Raw genomic sequence first — 21,421 nt, 5'->3', positions numbered from 1 at the left:
CAGGAATTACTGTACACTACAGCCATTTTATGTAGATGAGTCAAAAGTATTTGGACGTTTGACATACTGTAGTAGATCGAGTCCGGGCTTCGGCCTTCCTGGGTGGAGTTTGCATGTTCTCCCCGTGCTTGCGTGGGTTTTCACCGGGTACTCCTGTTTCCTCCCACATTCCAAAGACATGCATGGCAGGTTAATTGAACACTCCAAATTGTCCATAGGTGTGATTGTGAGTATGGTTGTTTGTCTCTGTGTGCCCTGTGATTGGCTGGCAACCAGTTCAGGGTGTGCCCCGCCTACTGCCCGAAGCCAGCTGGGATAGGCTCCAGCACCCCGCGACCCTTGTGAGTAAAAGCGGTCAAGAAAATGGATGGATGGATGGATGGACATACAGTAGTATACATGAAAATCTTTCTTTTTCAATGACTGCCTGAGTCTGGACTCAATGCTGATTGAAATCACCAAATTCAGAGTTTCCACTTTCCACCCCGGCGAAGCTTTGCCAAGTCTTTACTGTAATGTCTTACCAGTACTTGCGTAATTTAGAATTTTATGATTTCTATTGGCTCCAGACAAGTCTGACCGTAATAGCTGAATGGCTGTATATGCTATATTTTCGTGAACTTTCTTAAATGTATTTTTATTTACAATACAGTCCTGTTTTTCTTTACTTAAATCACAACCAAAAATAAATCTTGTGGTTTTATGGGGTTGGAACTTTTTAATCGAATTTCATCTAATTTCAAGTCAAAATATTGTTTTAATATACAAGTAACTTCAGATTGCAGCATGGTTACGTGACAAATTAAACTGGTCATCAAGGTACCGCTCACCTGTCACTGACTAAATTCTTCCGATTGTTTCCGAGGCATGTATTCCTGAAATTAATTAAACCAGGTGTTTATATTGAATTACTGTGTATTGCTGTGGTTTGTAGTACATCATACTAAGAGCTGTTTCTGCTATTTTGGTGACATTATTTATCTTAATTTAAAGTGGGGCAAAATATTACAAAAGACCGTTCAGTAGGATGCAGCATATTTCTATAACATTGCAAATTGCAGCCTTAGTAAGCATTCACTGTGTTGTAGGGCTGGATGATAAATCTATTTTTTTTGTTCTGTTGTGGACAATTAAAAAAATTATAACATCGAGTTAACCCCCCCCCCCCCCCTTTCGTTGCGCCGCATGGGCTTCCGTAGCTTTAGCTCTGCTAGTCGTTTCTTCACACACTCCGTATGAGAGGAACTCAACAACAGCAAAGAAACTCCCACTAAAAACAAACAAACAGTGTACAATGTCACTGTGGTGGAGTCATTAACACAAGGAAGCACGTAATAAAGAACACTACAAGAAATAAGATAAGAGAAATCACCAAAGCGGACACGTTGCACCTCGCTAATAAGACTCGATTTCACCACCTGCTGAAAACGGGAGAACCCAGGTATGTGCTACTGCTACCTAGCCGCAAGTATATTGCTCAAGTTGCCCCACGCCATTTGTTTAGGCAGTGGTTATTTTGCCGTGACTGGCAACTCAAATGCTAGCGATAGTTTTGCTCTTAACGGCTCCAATATTGGTCAAACGCCGGAGCGAGGAAATCTTAAGCCCGCTGTAAATTGGATATTTTATCTTGATTGCTTATAGACATTTACAAGCTTATAATAGCACAAATGTGCACGTTTATGTCGCTGCGTGGTCGCAACATGTACGCTATCTCGTCAAGACGGACTCGCCTTGCCTGTAACACTTATCAGCCTCTGCGTCGTCTGCGACATAAAATCCTTATGAAATGCAGTATAGTGATAACAGCCTATTTTCAGTGACAAAACAAATTGAAAAGTGAAAGGAGATCTATAGAAGGGGTGAACTTAGTGAAGCGGACTAATCACGGTAAAATAGCCGATTTACGGCAGGCCAAGACTTTCTTATTCCGGGGACTGGCCAATCAAATAACGCTAAAAGGAAATTTGCCACTCATGGCAAAACAGCCACCTCAATTTACATAACGGTACTTGTACTTCAGCAGACAGTTGGAGGGGATAACAAGCTCAGATCTTGGTTCTTGCATTAAAGCCAAAATGTGATGTTTATTTGTGTCATATTGAGGGACACAAGTAGCGCTGTTTAGCTTTTAAAACAAAGTTGACAAAAAAAGTTGTACTTTTCTACTTTATCAACACATACATTACATTTCCAGAAGTATTTCATTCAAGGTAGAAGTTTTGCACATTGATTCCAAGACAATAAATATGGTTACTTTTGTTAACTGATAAAATAAAAGCAAAACTTTTTAAGTTCTTGGTTTATGTAAAAAATATATATAATAATAATATAAAATTAGGAAAAAATCAAATCGATTATTTTTTATTTTTTAAATCGAACATTTTATATTTACACAAAATGGCCCAGCCAAACTTGTATTTTGCAAGCCTGAATTAATCCTGCAATGGGTGCACAACAAAGTCCATGCATTGGACTTGCATAAATAACTCACTCAGTGTGTTTATATCAAAGGAGTTTATGCAACACAGCTAACTAATATTGATAGCATCCACTGTTTTGGATTCATTATGAAAGTTCACTGTTAGCAAACATATTTACAGGGAGTTTGCGTATTGCATCTTTTTTTAAATAACATTTATGTGAATTTTTTTATTTTTAATTATTACTATTTTTCCAGTATACTGTGTAACACATAGTTTTGTCGGTCATATTAATAATAATTACTGTATACGGTACTGAATTAGGACTTAATCCTCAATTGTTCACAATTTTGAAGTATAGATGGCATTTACAGTATTATCTCCTATCCAGAGAGTGTTTCTTCAGCTAACCCCAAGATTTATCATTGGCTCGGCTTGTGCTGATAAGCCAAAAGGAAACCTGAACATAAGGCGAGACAATGAAGAAACCTGACGGTCAGATTTTCTTTTTCTTTTTTTCCTTCACATTTGATGGTAAAAGCATTAAAAGGAGCTCTCATTTGATGTGCATTAGATTTATGAGATTGGGTGTAATCCTCTTCTATTTGATTGTGCCACATAACTGGATTCATTTAGTTGATACCGTCTGTTATTGGATTAGGTTTGAGATTAAATGGATAGGATCCAATTGTAAATATTACAGCCTTTAATAGTCACAGGTTCCCGGGAGTAGCTGGAAATGTGCGTCCATCCATTCGCTATCCAGCCTTCCTTTTATCGTCCACATCCTTTCACTATCCATACTGAAGCATTCTTCCAAATTATCCACATCCATTCATTATCTTTTCCCATTCATTGTGCCACCACAAAATGTAATTCTGATGTCAAAAAATGTCAGATTAGTACAACTAGTACGACTCTGTTTTGCATTTAACCGACAAGGAATCTGATCAACTTGTATGACCTGATCAAAACAGAGACAAGGACAGCGGTGAGCGGTTTGCAACGATTTCCATTTCCTCTTGATCAATCATCAATAACAATCCAAAGTATTGATCGCAGAATATTATCTCTCTGCCTGTGTTTGCTCTACGCCGAACTGTGTGCTGTGAGACAGACCGCCGATGGCTTTGGGACGCCAAAAACAAAGCTGATAAGATCGAGTACAGAGAAGCCAGTTAACTCATCATCTATTAGTCTTGTCTAGTGTGTATACGTGTATGTGTGTGACCAAACAGTGGCTTCCTTTGACTCAACCTCACTGTCAACATTTAGCAAGTCAAGGTTAGTGAATGTTTTCCCTGAAGCCTTTATGCCTCTCCAGAGAGACGAGATTAGAAATACAAACTTTTATTAATTTGAAGTCTAGTTAATCATTCTGTTGCAGTAGTCGCATCGTGTCTTGAGGATGGATAGATAGGTAGCTAGCTAGCAAGCTATCTTACCTAGCTAGCGCAGATAGATAGATAGATAGATAGATAGATAGATAGATAGATAGATAGATAGATAGATAGATAGATAGATAGATAGATAGATAGATGGATGGATGGATGGATGGATGGATGGATGGATGGATGGATGGATGGATAGATAGATTAGATAGATAGATAGATAGATAGATAGATAGATAGATAGATAGATAGATAGATAGATAGATAGATAGATAGAGAGATAGATTAGATTTTTTGATGTAGATTTTATGTTTTTATGTTTTTCATATTGGGACTATTGTTCGCTTGTTTATTTTGTGTCAGAATTTCTGTGTAGGCTTTTTGAAACGTAACAATCTAAAGTCTTTGGTACATTTCCCCGCTGTGTGTATGACACAATTTTCTGGCACTAGTGCTTCTTTGCTGGCAATGCCTACATGTACCAAGATAGAATATGTTGAACTATTGGACAAGTGTACAAATGGTGAAACATATTTCTGACGCAAAACTGAAATGATGGACAACCATAAGGAAATTGAGATAAATGACTCATCAAGTAACATTTCAGCTTTCTATTTCAGATGTGACTTTGTTAAAGTAAACAATGTTAGGGGACAAAAACCTCTTAGCTTGTCAGGTTACAACATTTGGCCTCAAAAAGAGTGGCTTTAATTTAAGCAATCTGTTGATCTAACCTGACTAAACTCAAATTAAAATACTAATATGATTTTATACTATTTGAAATATGTGCAAAAATTAAATAAGGTCAATTCCTAATAATTGGGTGCAAACTGGTAGAACTACATTGATAATGGTTACAGTCAAATTCTGGATCCACACTGTCAACTATTTCCTGCCTGAAGCAGATGCAGATCTGAAACTGCATTACATTTTTCAATGTTTGGTTTATATATTGTAACATTAAATGATGCATTGTATGAGCTTATGTTCCTGTTAATTTTTACATTGCCATGTTTCTAATTGTTTTTTTTTTTCTATTTACAAGTATGGTTAAAATGTGGTAAGCTGATGCATTTTCCTTGAAAATAAAGAAATTATGTGTTTAACACAATTTAATCATGTGCAACCAATGTACATATTCAAATTAAGTAAATCCTAAAGACCCCCCCCCCCCCACCCAGTGTCATCTATATAACATTGATATGCAACTATTTGGTGAATGTATCTTTTGATGACTCCCCCGTAAAAGAGCTCCATAACACAATTGCATGTTGTGTTAGGAATCACAAATATCTCAGAAACACACCCAGAGCACATTTACACCATTAATTGTATGCTCATATTGATCTCCAATCAGTTGCATTCATGATTAAGTGCTTCAGCCGCTAAGTGTATTGAATAGCGCTGATGTAATTCCATATTTTTCTTTACATTAAAAACGTCTTAAAGCAGTTGGTGATTACACTTTTAGTGCTCCTGTGGGTATTTCCATCAGTAGGACAGTGTATGTGGAATTGATCTTGAACAAGTTTTCCACACGTGTGTGTGTGTTTGTGTGTAAATGTGTGTGTGTTATGTGTGTTTACATAAACAGAAAAGGATAGTCAGTGTGGGTCATCGACTTAATTAATAGTCATTTCTGCTATGGCCTACAAAAATATTGATTATTTTGGTAGTCTACATTAACTTTGTTTAATGAAAACCAAAAAATTGTGTACACAATGAATTGGACCAAATTGTGCTGCTTGGTGGAAATACAAAGCCCTTGGTTCAATCCTGTTAGGACCTTTATATTTTGGGAGCTTTAATTTTCAAACTAAGCAGAGATACAGTATACTGTAGAGGCAGAGAAAGCATTTCCGGTTGGCAAAGTGGGAAGAGGAAATGATCACGGTGTATTAAGCACAACCACACACTGACACACTCAAATGAACACAGGGATGCAGTAATATGGAGTGCTGATTTCTAAGTGCTAAAATATTGCATGCCTTAATATAAATCTAATTTATAGTGTGTGTGTGTGTGTGAAAAGAATAAGATGAAGAAGAATCATCTTTATTTGTCATGTACACACATGTACATGAAATTTGACCTTTGCATTTGACCCATCACAGTAGTGGACAGGGGGCTATATATTATTATAGTGTGTGTGTGATAGTGTGCCTACTATATTCTTGTGTATTATTTCGTAACTTGTGCCAATGTCAGCGGGCAAATTATGATTGGACTTATCGACGTAAATTAATACGACATATATCCAGCAGTGTTTCCCACAGATTTGAAATCTACTTGGGTGGGTGGACTTTGGGGGTGTTCCTGCTACTTACGTCTCCACGTGATCCACAAGTGAGTGACGGCGAACTAATGTTACATGCAGTATATCTGGTCGCGACATGGTTTTTTTTATATATATTTTTATTAAATTTTCTTGAAATCTACTTTGGTGGCCAGTTTACTTGGGTGACCCGCCCAAGTAATAACATGATGTGGGAAACACCGTCCAGGGAAAAAAAGACTATATTAAAAAAAAAAATTAAAAATATTTTTTTTATTTAAATAGTAATGGAGGAGACTTATAGTGTTTTATTTTGAAATATTTTTTTCGAGGAGCATATTTTCAAATCAAAAACATCATTTGAGGAGCAACTTAAAATATTGAGGAGCAATTTCTTTTTACCTGGACATGATTGCTCGTCAGAAGGCAGCGATGAACAGAAATCGAGACGAGGAAGAAACTGACTAGCTGGACGCGTGCTGCCATTTATCCTTAGCTATCTTATGCTACTGGACCAAACTGATCAACAAGAGAACAAATCAATGTTTTGATCAACAAAGACTATTGGGAAGACGAACTTTCGCATCAGTCAACAACCTGATAATTCACACAACTAGATATGTGACGAATTACCGCTTTGATTATCTGCGCCCTATTGCATTCTGGGAACGGGAATTAATAGGCTTCGGCTTCATCCCGTCAGCTCTTTTTCTTTTCGGGTATAAATGTATGTGAAAAGTGAATGTTGTAAATTCTCTCTATGATTGTCCGAAAGGAAAAATGAACAAATAAAAACAAAAACAAAACAAACTTTTTTACTCGCGATTGCCACCTTTGGCCTTAAAGCATCACTTTAGCCTCTTTGTCAAGCTTGTGCATGGTGCGCGTGCGAGTACGTGCGCTTGAATAAATTATTCGTCGTTTCAGTTTTCTTGGAGTCTGAGCTGGAGTTCGGGTTGTCCTCAATGCCGGCCTCTTCTTGTTTTTTTATTTTTATTTTTTCAATTTCCATCCATGTCCATGTGCGTACGCTAGCCAATACAACACCACATGTCCACTGGTTGTCACCTTCCCCCACTCGGCCCCTCCCCACCCCCAAGAAACTGGAGTGTTCGCCGCTTTTCAAAGGGAAGATACAAGCTGATAGGCGCAGCCGCAGTTAAAAAGTCATGGCTCTTTGACCTCATCTGGACATTAGTGGAACATGCATGATGTAGAAAAACCTTTAACAATTTAAACTCTGCCATACATCTTTAAGCAATAAAAATATGACAATATAACTGACATGGATGCCGCTATTTAATATATTAGTATTTGATTATGATTATCAAATAAGCAAGGCATCCATAAAAAATGCACGTCACTTGAGTTGAGGTTCAATTGCTTCATAATTCTTTCTGCAAAACATCGTACAATGATATTCTACAGCAATATTTAACAAAGAATATTTAACAATTCAAAAAATTTCATTGATTTTTGTGAGTATTTATTTGTGCCAGATAAATATCTTGTTACTCCATATTGATAGATACCACATTTTGAGCTGCAGTAACTGGTCTCTCACATTGCCAACTACTTCGCACAGTCCTTAACACAGACGGTTAGAGGAATACAGATGTTAGCGCTGTTACATTGACATGACACATGACAATAAATGCAGCCTTGATTTTTAATAGGTAGTTTGATTGATAGTTCGAGCGTGTAAACTGAATGCTAAACTGTGGTTAAGCTTTACTTATCTTTGGAGTTACTTGGTGGATCAGAAGCGGCAGCAAATTTTCACTGGGCATCGTTTGGAAAACACGTAGTAAAGATTTATTTACCAGTTCCCACAGCATTTCCAAAATAAAAGTTTTTACACATTTTAGTTGTTAATACACCTTCATTGTGACATTTTCAAATGACATTTTCGCCTAAGTGAAGCTTCTCTGTAAAAGTGCACACGTCTGTTCATTTATTATTTTTTTTTGTTTGTTTTTTAATGACAGAATTCCGTTGTGGTTATTTAATCCCTGCATAATTGTGGTGTGCCCGGTAGCGGTTTTGCTCGTCAGTGTGTCCATTTGCCTCGCAATATCTACATTTTGACGCAAAAACTGCGATGCAAGGCCGCTTATTTCGAGCCTTGTACACCATACGTTGTCCAAAGTGATTTATGAAATCCAACATGCAATTATTCAAACGTGTTACTGCTGCATTTCTAAGTACGGAAAAGTTGTTTCTTTAAGTTTAAAATGGTTTACCTTAGTATAATCTTGCATTGCATTCTCGCTAACGGTAGAATCTGGGCCGCTATCGCACACTGTTGTGTTGTAAAACTGTAGTAAATAGTCCTTGCGGCAATCATCCTGAATGCTGTATGGGTTAGCCTGCATGCTACTTGGTTCACTAGCTAGCGGCGGAGAGAATAGATATATAATAGATAGATAGAGCAAGCAGTGTGTTTGGCTTGCAATAGAACAAGCCGTGTGTTTGGATCCAATAAGTTCATTAGAACTCATTGAATTCTTAGCGATTTTGACGCGGATTGGTTTGTTACAAACATCAGGCGTAGCTATGATACAAGCCACATGTGTCATTTTATGATCAGGGCTTTAAGATCATCGGGGGACTTGTAAACATGGCAGCCACTCAGAGGGAAGGATCAATGTATTGATATTTATGTGGATGGCCGCTTGTTTGAAAATGTATGTGTTTTGCTTCCTTATTCTAAATGATTGCATAGCATTTCAGAATGTCTTGGACAGCTTGGCAACATGTTACGCTGTTGCTGTTTGACCAACCAGGAAGAAATATACTATAAATGATTGATTATATAGTGCATAATTTAATATAACCTGTAAGTCATAAAATTGTCATCCTTTCACCACAACTAGAATTCAGCAAAAGAACATAGATTGTGAGAACTAAAATCTCAATTAACAGTGTACATATTTGGGAGAAACAGTGTCACAAGTGACAAGTTGCTGACAAAATATTGAACAAAATAATCATTCAGCTCTGCCGGCTCCTGATGGAGTGTTGTGACGTGCCAAAATGTGGCGCCACACTCCAGCAGTGAAATGTATGTTGAAGGACGACTTTACTACTTACTGCACTTACATGCCCTCAGTGTAATGGATACCAAGCTTAAGTGGTAATGGTGCAATAAAAAAAATGATACAGAGTGCAAGAGGAGGCAAGCCATGGTGAAAGGAAAAAAAGATGGATGAAGCAAGTCAGAAAAGATGAGGGAGAGGCAGGGGAGAGTGATGCAAGCAGGCCAGAAGAAGCAAAATGATGGGTGGCGGTGAAGGAGGATGGACGAAAGAAAGACAATGGTGCAGGGAGTTAATGGGGACAAAAGAATGATGATGAAAGCAAAACTGATGGAGAGCCAAAAGATCAGACATGAGGCAAAGACAACAACACAAAAATCATCCCATTAGCACCACAAATGTCAACAGGAGTGAAATGTAAACATGTCTTCCTTTTTTAGAATAACTGCATAGGCTTTTCTATTCATCTGTTGGTAACACGAGTCATTAGAATCAAGTTGTTGAACGTAATGATGGGGCAAATTGTGGCTTTGAAGCGTGTTGAGAAATCCGGCAAGTATTTTATGGACCGCGGGTTGAAGCATGAATCATCATGAATCACAACTTTTCTCTCTAACTAAGATATCACACATCATATGCCCGTATGCAATGAAATATGATACCACCACTGTATAATTCAGAAGCTTCTGTTATTCCAATTCCAAGTCTTTTTGTTTGTTCTCTAAATTGGTTTCGGAGTATTATGGTGTTTTAATGTCAGTGATTATTCCCTTGTGGATACTGTTGCAAGACTGCAAAAAAGGCCATCACACAAAATGAAGATTTAGATTTTCACTTAGCCAGAAATTAACCTTTTGGAAGTATTTAAATGGAAAGATCCAACGTTTCAGAAGGATTCAGCTGTCCATCACTAGTTGACAGGAATCATTTTCATAAATAATGATGTAAGTGTCTTGTAACTCCCAAGTCATTTAAAATGGTAAAATGCTAAAAACGACAACAGTTTACAACCAACCATACTGTAGTTGCCAGATGTGCTAGCTTTCTCCATTTATTATACTTCTACAATTAATCATGCCCTGTGGTACCATGCCGCCTCTCACAGTCCAATCTTGGTACTATGCCAAGCTTCCGGTTTGGGGGAGGAGACTTGAGGCTTTTTCACACTGCACTTTGTTTTCTTTGTATGTGCCAAGGTGCAGCTTGCAAGGACAACAGATTTCCGGCGCAAGCTTGCCCAATAGAGATGCGGAGGTCACGTGACTATTTCTCTCAACACTCGGCGACGCTACTACATGGAATTACCCCCTCTCTTACACTGCTGAATGCTTGCAAATCTGATCATACAAAGGCTTTACAAGTTTGTACAACCCGGATTCATTTCCCCCTAATGTGTAGTCAAAATGCCATCGAAATTAGCAGCTTCACACAAGTCCTGGCAGTGTTATTTAGGTACGTTAGCAACCTAGCATCTGCTAATTTGGCTGCCGCCGCCGTCATTTATGCCGTAAAAAGTATTTTTTATGGTATTGGTCGGTTATTAAATTCAACTATGTTATATCTATTAAACCGTAGCAGCACAAATGAACGAAACCCACATTTTGCGTGTGGTAACAGCTAGCATCTGCTAAATTAAGCATCCATGTACAAAGTGCAACATTGGCTATGCATTGGTTCCTCTTTTGGTAGCCTGGAGAATGTTCAATCTTTTTTTTTTTGCCTATTCATGTTGTGGCAGCTGGTTGATCTACAACAGCTGTCAATCATTGTTAAAGTTTGCCGTTTACTACGCGTTTTCGTCACTATGGTGTTGCTCTCGAAATTAAAATTTCTCATTTTAAGGGCATGTTGCCATGTTCCATCTTCGAGCCCCTTTTATGTTAAAGACTGGTATGTACACTAAGTAGTGTGCCCCGCCTGAAGGATTATAGATGTAAACTAGCTGCCCTACTAATCCTTCCAATAGTATTTTATGTTACATTTTATATTTATTTATATTAATTAATGTGCAATGTTCCTTTAAAAAAAAAAAAAACTCAAGTAAAAAAAAAAAAAGTAAAACAGGGTGAGGCTAACACATTTTTTTACAATACTTCTTTGTCTGGCTTCTACTCAATTCTCTCGTTCACCTCTTCCATCATCTAAAGTGTTTTCATTTTCTACTTTTCTCATTTCGCCTCCTACTCTACAATTGTTGTTCCACTTCAGTCTGTTTGTCTCAGCCCATGTCTGCTTTTCATCTGAGTTTTTATTTACAATAAATGTGTCAATAAATGAACATTGGGATGCCCCTGGACTTGACAGTTTGTTGTATGTGAGCAGCTCTTGAACCTGAACCCTTGACTCAACGCTTCAGGGGTTGGAATAATGCCTCAATGATGGAGGCTTTGTCAACGATGTGTTTTTAAAGTTCTTATTTGCAATATCTGAGTGTGTGAATGTGAAGTCTGAAATACTGAATATCGATTAATCAGCTATTATGTATGAATATACGGGTCATACAATTTTATACAGAAAATGAAAAATGTGTTTTCTTGCCAGTCATTTATTATTATTTTTTTAGTTTAGTACTTGGATTTTTGTTTTACTGTATTTTGAGTGAGACATATAATGTATTCAGAAACAACAACATAGAATAGAATCAAACTATGGAATTTTACTCCAAAATAATAATGTACAAAGACCAAAGGAAAAACATTACATAGCATTCCATATATTAATTTTCTACAGCTAAGAGACACTTTATTTAATAGACATAAGTTGCCATATATTTATATGTTGAATTAAAGGAACGCTACATAAACTGTACCCAATGGTTGCCTCAACACCCTCTGTGACTATTTACAGGTAAAAAGATCATTTAAAAAAAATGTCTAAGTCCACATTATGTGGACTTTCAACTTTCATCCAAGATGTCAGTTCATCCGTGCTATCACTTGGGCCAAGTCCATAGGTTTGTTGAGTCTTGGGGTCACATGGGGACAAATAGAAATGTTTGACAAATGGCTTGGAAAGAGAGTACAGCTTAATAAATGGCTGCATAAAAGGATCTGAGTGTCCCTATTTTAATATAGAAGTAGATTGTTCTTTGAGGAAGAAAGAATTGACTGCTACTCTGCGCTTCTTTTGTGCAATAATACAGAGCTGAATAATACGGACATAAGAACATTGATTGCAGCATACTCATTGGGGGACTGTTACAATGCCATTACTACAGTACTATATTTATTACGGTGACCGAGACGAAGGAGGTAAACTATCCAAGTGATCTTCCATATTTTGTGCTGATACTGTCTGTGCTTATGGACACGTTATGCAACACTCCGATTCACGGCAGAGAGCTGATGAAAGACAAGCAACCCTGCCGTATTGATCCCATTGATCCCGTCTCACCTTTAAAGAATACACCCCTCCTCTTTACGCTCACCTACCGCTTTATTCTCAACCCTCCCCCTTGTTCTCAGACCGGCAAACCCCTTTTGAATAATATAATTGTGCATTCGATCCTCACTGTAACCCCCGATCAGAGGGTGAAAACTCCCCTGATTGAATCACTCAAGCGTGTTCCTTGACGGCAGTGGTTGTGTTTGTGTGAGTGTGTTGAGTGATTGCGATGCCTCTACTTTTACATTTGACACTTGTCTGCACTTTTTCCTCATGCATTGTCTGGTGAAAACGCATTCATGTTTTCATGTCCTGTTCAGACTAGACTACCTGTACAATTATTGTAATATTTCATTTCATATATCTAGTTTAAGCTGGGATAGGCTCCAGCACCCCCGCGACCCTTGTGAGGAAAAGCGGTCAAGAAAATGGATGGATGGATGGATATCTAGTTTAGTCTGATAGCTCCAAGATAAAGTCGATTGTGAAGCCCAACATCTATTTGTAATTAAAAACAAACAAAAACAAATCAATTTACCGACGAGTTGCGTCCAGTTTATTCTGTGTTTGTGCCTGTTTGGCTTATTTTACATCTGACTATAATTCAATTACACCAAAAATTTTTTCAAAATAGTCATTCAAAGGGTAGCTGTGGATTTTGAGCAGATTGGGCTACATTTACCCTGGGTTAGGTTAATTTATTTGACCCGGCAGATTGGGTTGAAGATTGGATTTGGAATTTTTTTTTTTTAATTCTAAAAAAATAATAATAATAATTACTAAAATTAATTAAATTAAATTAAATTAACCCTTTAAAGCCTGAACCATGAAATATATGAGAGAAAATTCTGATTCTTTGTAAATAGAGTACTGTATTTATTGGTCCTTTTGAACAAACAAACAATCAATTTTTTTTAGATCAACTTCCACATACGACTTTTGATTTGTGTCATATTTGATACAGCTGGGCACAATGCTTTAAATTTGTACATTTATAACTGTCAAATAGAATAATAAACAGACATATCAAACATTAGTATTTCCAAAAATCAGAAAGAAAATTTCCCACTATTAATAAGTATAGGTGCCTCTCCTTTCTCAATTGGGGCGATCTTGCAAGGTTGCTGGAAAAGCCATCAGCTGGCTGATACTGCCCTCTAATGAATTATCTGTCCAATGCGTGTGTCAGATCATATACGTCAGGGTTTTAATGGGAACAAATATTATACTCATATAAATACAGGGCTCAAAATGTCTTGATACGGTTGGCTTTTTAGGGGTAATGTCTTTGAGCAAGAGGCATAATACACGCTAAACTGGTCACCGGCCTGGTCTTGACTTTGAAGCAGACGTTCTAAAGCAAGAGTCGCTAACCTTTTCACAGTTTGTACCGAATGTGAAGATATTGAGGACCTGAAATCAGAGGATATGGATAATTTTAAGTTAAACAATTGCTCTAAAAAATGACTCAATTACTTAAGTAGTTGTAGATCAATTTGATCATTAATTAGTTGTCGATTAGTCGGTTAATTTTGGCACTAGATCAATACTGATCATGTTAATTGGCAAAAAGAATAAGCAACTCTAACATTTTCTATTTCTCGTCTCATTTGCCCGTGGGTTGTAGCATGCAAGCGGAAGGAGCAGGACACAGCAAAGGAGCGGAACAACACACCAAAGAAATCCCGGTTGGTCTTCACCGACCTGCAGAGGCGGACGCTGCTGGCCATCTTCAAAGAAAACAAGCGGCCTTCCAAAGAGATGCAGCTCACCATCTCGCAGCAGCTGGGCCTCGAACTCACCACCGTCAGCAATTTCTTCATGAATGCCCGACGCCGGAGCCTGGACAAATGGACAGACGACGGAGCCAGTCCCGGCGCCCAATCTTCAGCGTCCAGCACTTGTACCAAAGCGTGATAATAGGCGGCGGGGTAGATAACAGGGATGAGGGTTGGGACGGGGAGGGTTACGGTAGGGGGTTTGCGAGGTTGAGGGCATGGGTCCATGATTAGCCTAATCCAAGCAAGGAGTGGAAACCGGGAAACCAAACATTTGACTTTTTGTTTTGTTTGTCTGTTTGCATTTGTCAGAGGTGACAAACTTAGAGAGGGGCTGCTCACTGTGACGACTTGTAGCCAAACCGCCTTCTCCAAACTCATACAAATCCATTCAAAAGCTGAGGGGTAAAAGCTTTGCCACAGAACAAAACTATATATTAAAAAAATAAACTGCTGGTGTCTCATGTGTGACAAGAAACTGGCACACTAGCCCAAATACCAAAGACGAGAGGACAATATATGTTTTCTATTATGCAATATAAGCTAGGAATCAACCAATGGACGAACCAATGAAAGCTTTATGACTACAGATTGTGCTAAAAATGAATGGACATTTCATCAGATGTCCAAAACATAGGCTACTTATTACCAAACCAAAGAGCATGGAAAGATTTCTCACGAATGAAAACATCAGACTTGATTCTTATTTATTTTTTAACGGTCACCTTTTTTCACTGAATTAATCTCACCCTCAAGTTCGATTACAGAAAACCAATCATTTCCCCTTCCAAACAGAGTTCAACACATGCTACCGTTTTTACTTGAAGCTTCAGTCTTACCATAGACAAATTCAACAGTTCTTAGTTAGGAAATGGCTTAAAATGGAAGCACAAGGACACATACAACACTAGTACCCTCCCAGGCACATAAACTTTCCTCACAGTCTGAGCCAACATTCAAGTTTTCCTCCAATTCAGTGGAGTACGGTGAATAAGTATGAGTATTGAGTATGTACAAGGTATGTGAGCACAATGTTGAAGCACATTTGTTTTGCAATAGAACTGGAGCTCTCTGCCAAACCGAGTGGTTTTTCGCATCTTAGAAAACTCAGGATGCCATTTTTCTAAACAGTGGCTGAAATCCACTCTGCGTTCTCGCCATCTCATCATGTAATGTTCTGTATAATTGTACATTCACACACTCACGCAACCTTCAGTCTTTTCCCAAAAGTCTTCCCCAAATTGACAACCTGACAGAAACACGGTCATGCTAAACCAATCTGGCCTGTGCTTTTGTACTCTTAAACTGGGAGAAACCATCTACACTACTAGAAAAAAGAAACCTAAAAAAAAAAAGCCACTTTGTGGCAGTGAATTGTACAGTTTTTACAATTTCACAAATTCTGTTTTGAGATACTTATTGTAGACTTTAGAACAGTTTATAGAATATGTTTGACGATCAGTACATTTGAGGGATCTCAGACTTCAAGACTAGTTCTTCATTTTTGGTTTAAATCTTCTACTCGACCTTTTAAGACATCAAACCACCGCAAAGACCAACAGTAGGCCTTTTGATCCTGTGGGGAATGGACTGCCCAGGCGAATCAGGGCCTTTGTAATAGTTAAAGAGGACAATCTAAAGACGATGTCTGGAAAGTCGGTCTCCTGCAGAGGATCATTAGGCTAGTAAGCAAAAGGACAGGTTGTAGCGCTTCAAACAAATCAGGTTGATAAAGACACGATTGTCATTGATCTACATTTGCTTGCAGCCTACCTAGGCTTGTATTGATGTCCATACGAATGTCGGCCAGCACGTATTGTTACCAAAATACTGTATGCCCTCTACGATCACTCTGTATAGCCTTTCGCATATGATGTAAATACCAAAAAACCCCCCCAAAAAAACACCTCAACCGCCATCACCTCCTACTGTGTTCTAGCAGCCTTTACGATCCATAATCACCTCATCAATCATCTCTTACATGAGCTATCAAACCAAAAAATTGCAACCAAACCAAAGCAAAGGCGCCAGTCAGCAGCCCCTGCTCCTTTAGAAACCCCAGGCTGAGTCCAAGCCTGGTTAGAAGCAAGCCAAAGGCTTGAGATTGAGGACATTGAGACTTTTTCTATTTATTGACAAATCGAAACCAAAGAAAACCCTTTTTCTGCACCTAACTGTTCCAACAAACGGACTGAGGATGGAAGAGTATTACTACCAAAAAACAAAAAAAATATTTGGAAAAAAATTTAAAAGAGTGGATTCAGCGATGTCAAGGATCGAGGAATGGATGACATCACAAGAATGGAGGAATAGCTTTGTTCTGGCTCACGTGTGGTCAGGCCGGCCAAGTTGGGGACTGAAAAAGGGAAAGCCACACGGGAAGGAGGGAAGAGGGAAACGGGGGACGGCGTCATCAACGTTCTTCCCTCCAGCCCGCAAATGTCCAAACATTAATGTGTCTCTCACGGTTGAAGAGTGTCTTTAACGTGTGCCTATGCAGTTTTTCAAAGTAAAAATGGTTAAACGAACAACAGAAACCTCAGCTAACAAACCAAAGATTCACTGTTAACGCCAGAAGCAGTTCTCCTCCTCTTGTAACAGCCCAACTTTGGATAAGCAGCTTGTGAGTACCTGTCACATGACGTGCTTTGCGTTTTCTTCCATGTGCTGTAGTACTTTTTAACAAGGCCTACATTGTTTCTTACAAAATATTGTGGGTTTACTTTATGTCCAGTCAAGTTTGCTAATCTTTGGTAACTAGCTTTGACTCAAATTCCCACCTGCTGATGCCGTCATACAACTAATTTGAGTAAATATAAGGTAAGAAAGTATCAAGCCATTAGCTTTGGCTGTTAGCTTCTCCACAAGGCAAGTCTACCTCCGAACTTCCCAGGCTTAAATGCAGGGAATATTTTTGAATTCCCGCCTTTTTGTTCATAATACATTTGAGCAGGAGGAAGTTCATTCTAGTCACCATTAAAAAACAACTACAACAGCTAACACACAGCTACAGCTAACACAGTTGTTAGCTAACAATTGCTTCCGTCAGCTATGTTTTGCTTCCATCCAGTCCAACAGGAAACATTCATGTTTCTGCTGACTGATTTGTTGAGCTTCCAAAAACAAGAAGAGTGACAATGATGCTAATGTGAGACGTACAGTTTATACCAAAGACTCTTTGCTGTACTAGCACACTGACATACTCTGACATATCTAATTGAACTCAATTCCAACAGGAAATTTGTCAGAGTTCAATGTCGATTAGCATAGCTTGCACAAAAACCCACCTTACCGTTTTGGAGAAGGATCATGTAGCTTGGAAGATGCACATTAGTGTGTTCTTGAAGAGGAGGGGAACTCTGCTGCTGCTCCATAATGAACAACGACAATAAATGAAACCAAACAAAATGACACAACATCAACACACACTGAGAGAAACTGCTCAAATATCGGTCAAATAGCTTTATCCTTAATTTTCTCTCTTTCTGTATGTAAAGCTTCTAGTCCAAAGAGATGCCCCCACCCACTGAGCCCTCCAATCGTGTTACGCAATACCCAATGGAGGGGTGTCGTTTATGGAGCCAGGGGTGGCGGCCATTTTCCATTCTCACTTGCAATTATGTCTGGATGTAATTACAGGCAAAACAAAAAGAAAAAGAAAAAGGGGGGAAAAAAAGTGGAGTATGAAACCAAAAATGTTCCAAAGAGGATTTCATTGCTTGTTTGCTCGAAGTACTTAAAAATTATTGCCAATAATTATGTCTAGTATTACATTCCTACGTGGGATTATTATTATTTTTTTGCTAAATGTGTGTGTGTTTTTATTTTATTTTATGTAATTTATGTTTCTAATTTAAGCGAACAAATTGTGTTACCAAATCTCCCACTGAGCCCTTTGCCCTTTTGATGAAGATTAGTTTTGCCAAAGTTTACATTGTATGTTCCTTTTTCTTTCTGTTTGATGCTGTATTTATTTATAAGGTGTTTAGAACACACTAGCTTTGTACTTGATGATAATTTAATGATATTTAATTAGATGTAATTGTTTTCAATGAATATTTATGTATTTAAGAATGTTAGTTGCATCAAAGATGCAGTGCTTATGCCAGGCCTCTTAATTTATTCTTAGTTAGCTTTACTTTAAAAACAAAAATGAACAAAAACAAAAAGCAAAGGCAATGTTCTTTTATGAATGCTTAGACTTAATGACAGAACAATGTAGGAATGTTAAACTAGACTTACATCTGAATGTCCACTCATGCGCTCAGTATTTTTATTTTATTTTTTGTCGGTAGGGGATGATGTTTCATTTTTGAACATAAAACCAAGGAAAAAGCCAACAAATGACGAGCACTGAATCTCTCTTTGTTCCTGCTCATTTATTGTTTAAATTGGTCTTTGCTTGTCATTTGTTTGCATTCTGCTGACCATTGTTGAATAAACAATGACTTTCAGGTGAAGAGCGGGCCACACATTGATGTAACTGAACTACCAAAGATAACTGGAATCCTTGAGACAGGCAAATAAACTGTGTGTGTTTACATCCATGCAACTCATACCCTGGTTAAGAACGTATTCTTATATGTTATAGTATTAAATTGTTTGATCAATTACACTCCCTATTTTCCACACCAAAATAAGTTGTTTCGATAACTTCGTATTTTATGACGAAGCCATACTGAAAATATTATTTTCTTCCAAGCTCAGTCATAATATTGCAAGAGCAAACTTTTCATTTTAAATGTTATTATTTGTTTAAAATGTCCCACCCACATGGGCAAAAATCATGTTGAGTCCAATGAAAATTGGAATGTGGGAATGTGAGGGTTAATGCTGGTTGTTTGGCTATTCCAGGGGTGTCCAAACTACGCCTGGGGCCATTTGTGGCCCGCTATTCATATTTTAGCGGCCCACAGCATATGCTAAAAATGAGATTTGGCTAAAAAATAAATAAGAAGAGTTGAGGTGGGCAGAGTGAAAAGGGAGGTCTGAATAAAATGGTTCGTATACTTGAGAACTTATAAATACAAATAAGCCATTGATGACTAAAATAACATAATTTCTCTTCAAAACACAGCTTTGAATTCAGATGATTCCATTTTAAAGGCAAAATGTGTTCTTCCACTTTCTGTCTTCCGATTTATGAACATCCCCAAGTTACTGTTTTAAAAACGGTCAGCTTTGGTCATGCTTTGCTTTTCTTCTCAGTGTGGCTCTAATACTCATTTATAGTATTTTGCATTTAATGGATTCAATAGATATAAACGAAAACAAATTCAACATATAAAACTGACTAATAACTTGGCAACCAGAATTGTTTTTAATCACAATATATGCACCAGCAACATATTTTGTGTTGATGTAACAAAATCTGGCAGACACACATCACAATATTCAGTTGGTGTGTCTGTTCATTTTTTTATGCTTTTAGATGAGAAGTCAAATTTTCTTGACAATAAAACGTTTTATGTGCCCCCACTAGTCTAAATACAGCATTCTGATAAATATTGTGTTTGTAGAATACGCGTTAAGAACCAAAATCCACCTGTTTTTATCCATCTCAGTGGGCGGCCATTTTGCTACTTGCTGTTGACTAAAAATGGCATCACAATTGCTTAGGTAACAACCAATCACAGCTCAACTTAAGAAAACAGATGAGCCGTGATTGGTCGTTACCTGAGCAACTGTGATGTCATTTCCAGTTGACACCAAGTGACAAAATGGCCGCCACCTGAGATGGCTGAAAACAGGTGCATTTTGCTATTTAACTCATATTCCATAAATGCAATATTAATTAGTATGCCGTGTTTTGACTAGTGGGGCTGCATAGAGCATATTGTGGATTTTTACCCCAATACATTTATGGGTTGACTTCCCCCTTAAACCAAGTTGCAAAAATCTCTTTAAAAAAAGAAAGAAAAAAAAGACAAATGTGTGATATCTCAACATAGGAAACAAAATTTAAGAGCTTATCCAGGTTATTGTTTAAGGGATGTGATGCTAACACACACCAGTTCCACATTCTTTATCTGCTGCATCGATCAGATTCCATCAGGACATTAGTGTATGAGTGTGCAGGAACGCAAACACACTGACTCATTTGGTTGTCTCGTTAGGAAGAAAAAGAATGAGTGTGTGCGTGCGTGCGTGCGTGTAAAAACAAAGAAAAGTCTATTTCGGCAGTGAGAGCCACAGAGGTACCTCACTGAATTTCCATTTGCCCTTTTGATCGTCTCGATGAAACCAAAGAAAACTATTTTATTTCTACTTCTTCATCAGTGCCGTCTGCGTACAGCTCCACTCTTGATTTTGCAATAGTAATGCAGATTATTTTATTTTTTATCTCCACCTTTCTTGGCCTTTGTAAGGTCTCTGTTCCCCAGAAAGAGACCCAATCCAAAGAAACGACGTGAATGAGGCAGCCATTTATTGTCTTTTTTTATTATTATTAAAGAGTGGACATTTTTTAGGATTCCTGATACACATTTTCTGTTTCTTGTTCACAAATGTAGAGAAGTGGCACAAATATAAATAATATTGAAAAAATAATACGATTTACTGTTGATTTAGCTCTCTCAAACTTTGCAGAAAATGACACCAATCAAATATATTTGAAGTCAAGTTAAAATCTTTTTCAAGCATTATTTTACTTTTTTTTTTAGACAACATTTTATTTCAGTCTATATTGTTGGCTTTTAATGGCTGGTCTTAAATTGTGTGCTAGGCCAAAAGTCAAACAACATATACTACATGATGATATACGCTCTCTGGGCTAAAGAAGCACACCTCAAGACACAAGTCACATAACATTTGATTAAAATAAATAAATAACCCGAAGCAGAAAATGTGTCATTCAATTGATCAGTATTACGAATTATATTTTCATCCAGCTCTATCATTTGCTGTACTTTTAGCGAGGAATTAACGTTTTCCACCCAAACCATTCGATATAGTAACTTGCTGGAGCCGCAAAGTGAAGTCTATACTTTCTACTGACCTTTAAATACATACTTTTACCAGTGAAAAACAAACCTCCATGCTGCCACTTGTAGTTTCGTCTCTGCCCTTTGATTCTTTGCAACATAATCACAGCAAAGAAATTCTCAGTGATGTTATTTTCACTTTAATCTGA

General features: G+C 37.7%; 1 protein-coding gene across 1 annotated transcript in view; it reads left to right on the top strand.

Moving 5' to 3' along the window:
- The window catches only part of onecut2 (one cut homeobox 2), a 28,422-nt gene extending 13,925 nt beyond the window's left edge, over positions 1 to 14,497 (top strand). Inside the window, exon 2 of the mRNA XM_077586346.1 lies at positions 14,139 to 14,497. Coding sequence (XP_077442472.1) covers positions 14,139 to 14,428 — 290 coding nt within the window. The 3' untranslated portion in view covers positions 14,429 to 14,497. The remainder of the gene's footprint in view (positions 1 to 14,138) is intronic.
- The last annotated feature ends 6,924 nt before the right edge of the window (positions 14,498 to 21,421 follow it).

Source organism: Vanacampus margaritifer, chromosome 14 (genome assembly GCF_051991255.1).
Source record: "Vanacampus margaritifer isolate UIUO_Vmar chromosome 14, RoL_Vmar_1.0, whole genome shotgun sequence".
NCBI classification, from domain to species: Eukaryota; Metazoa; Chordata; class Actinopteri; order Syngnathiformes; family Syngnathidae; genus Vanacampus; species Vanacampus margaritifer.
Note: the sequence above shows the minus strand (reverse complement) of the source record. Positions and strands in the feature narration are given on the sequence as shown.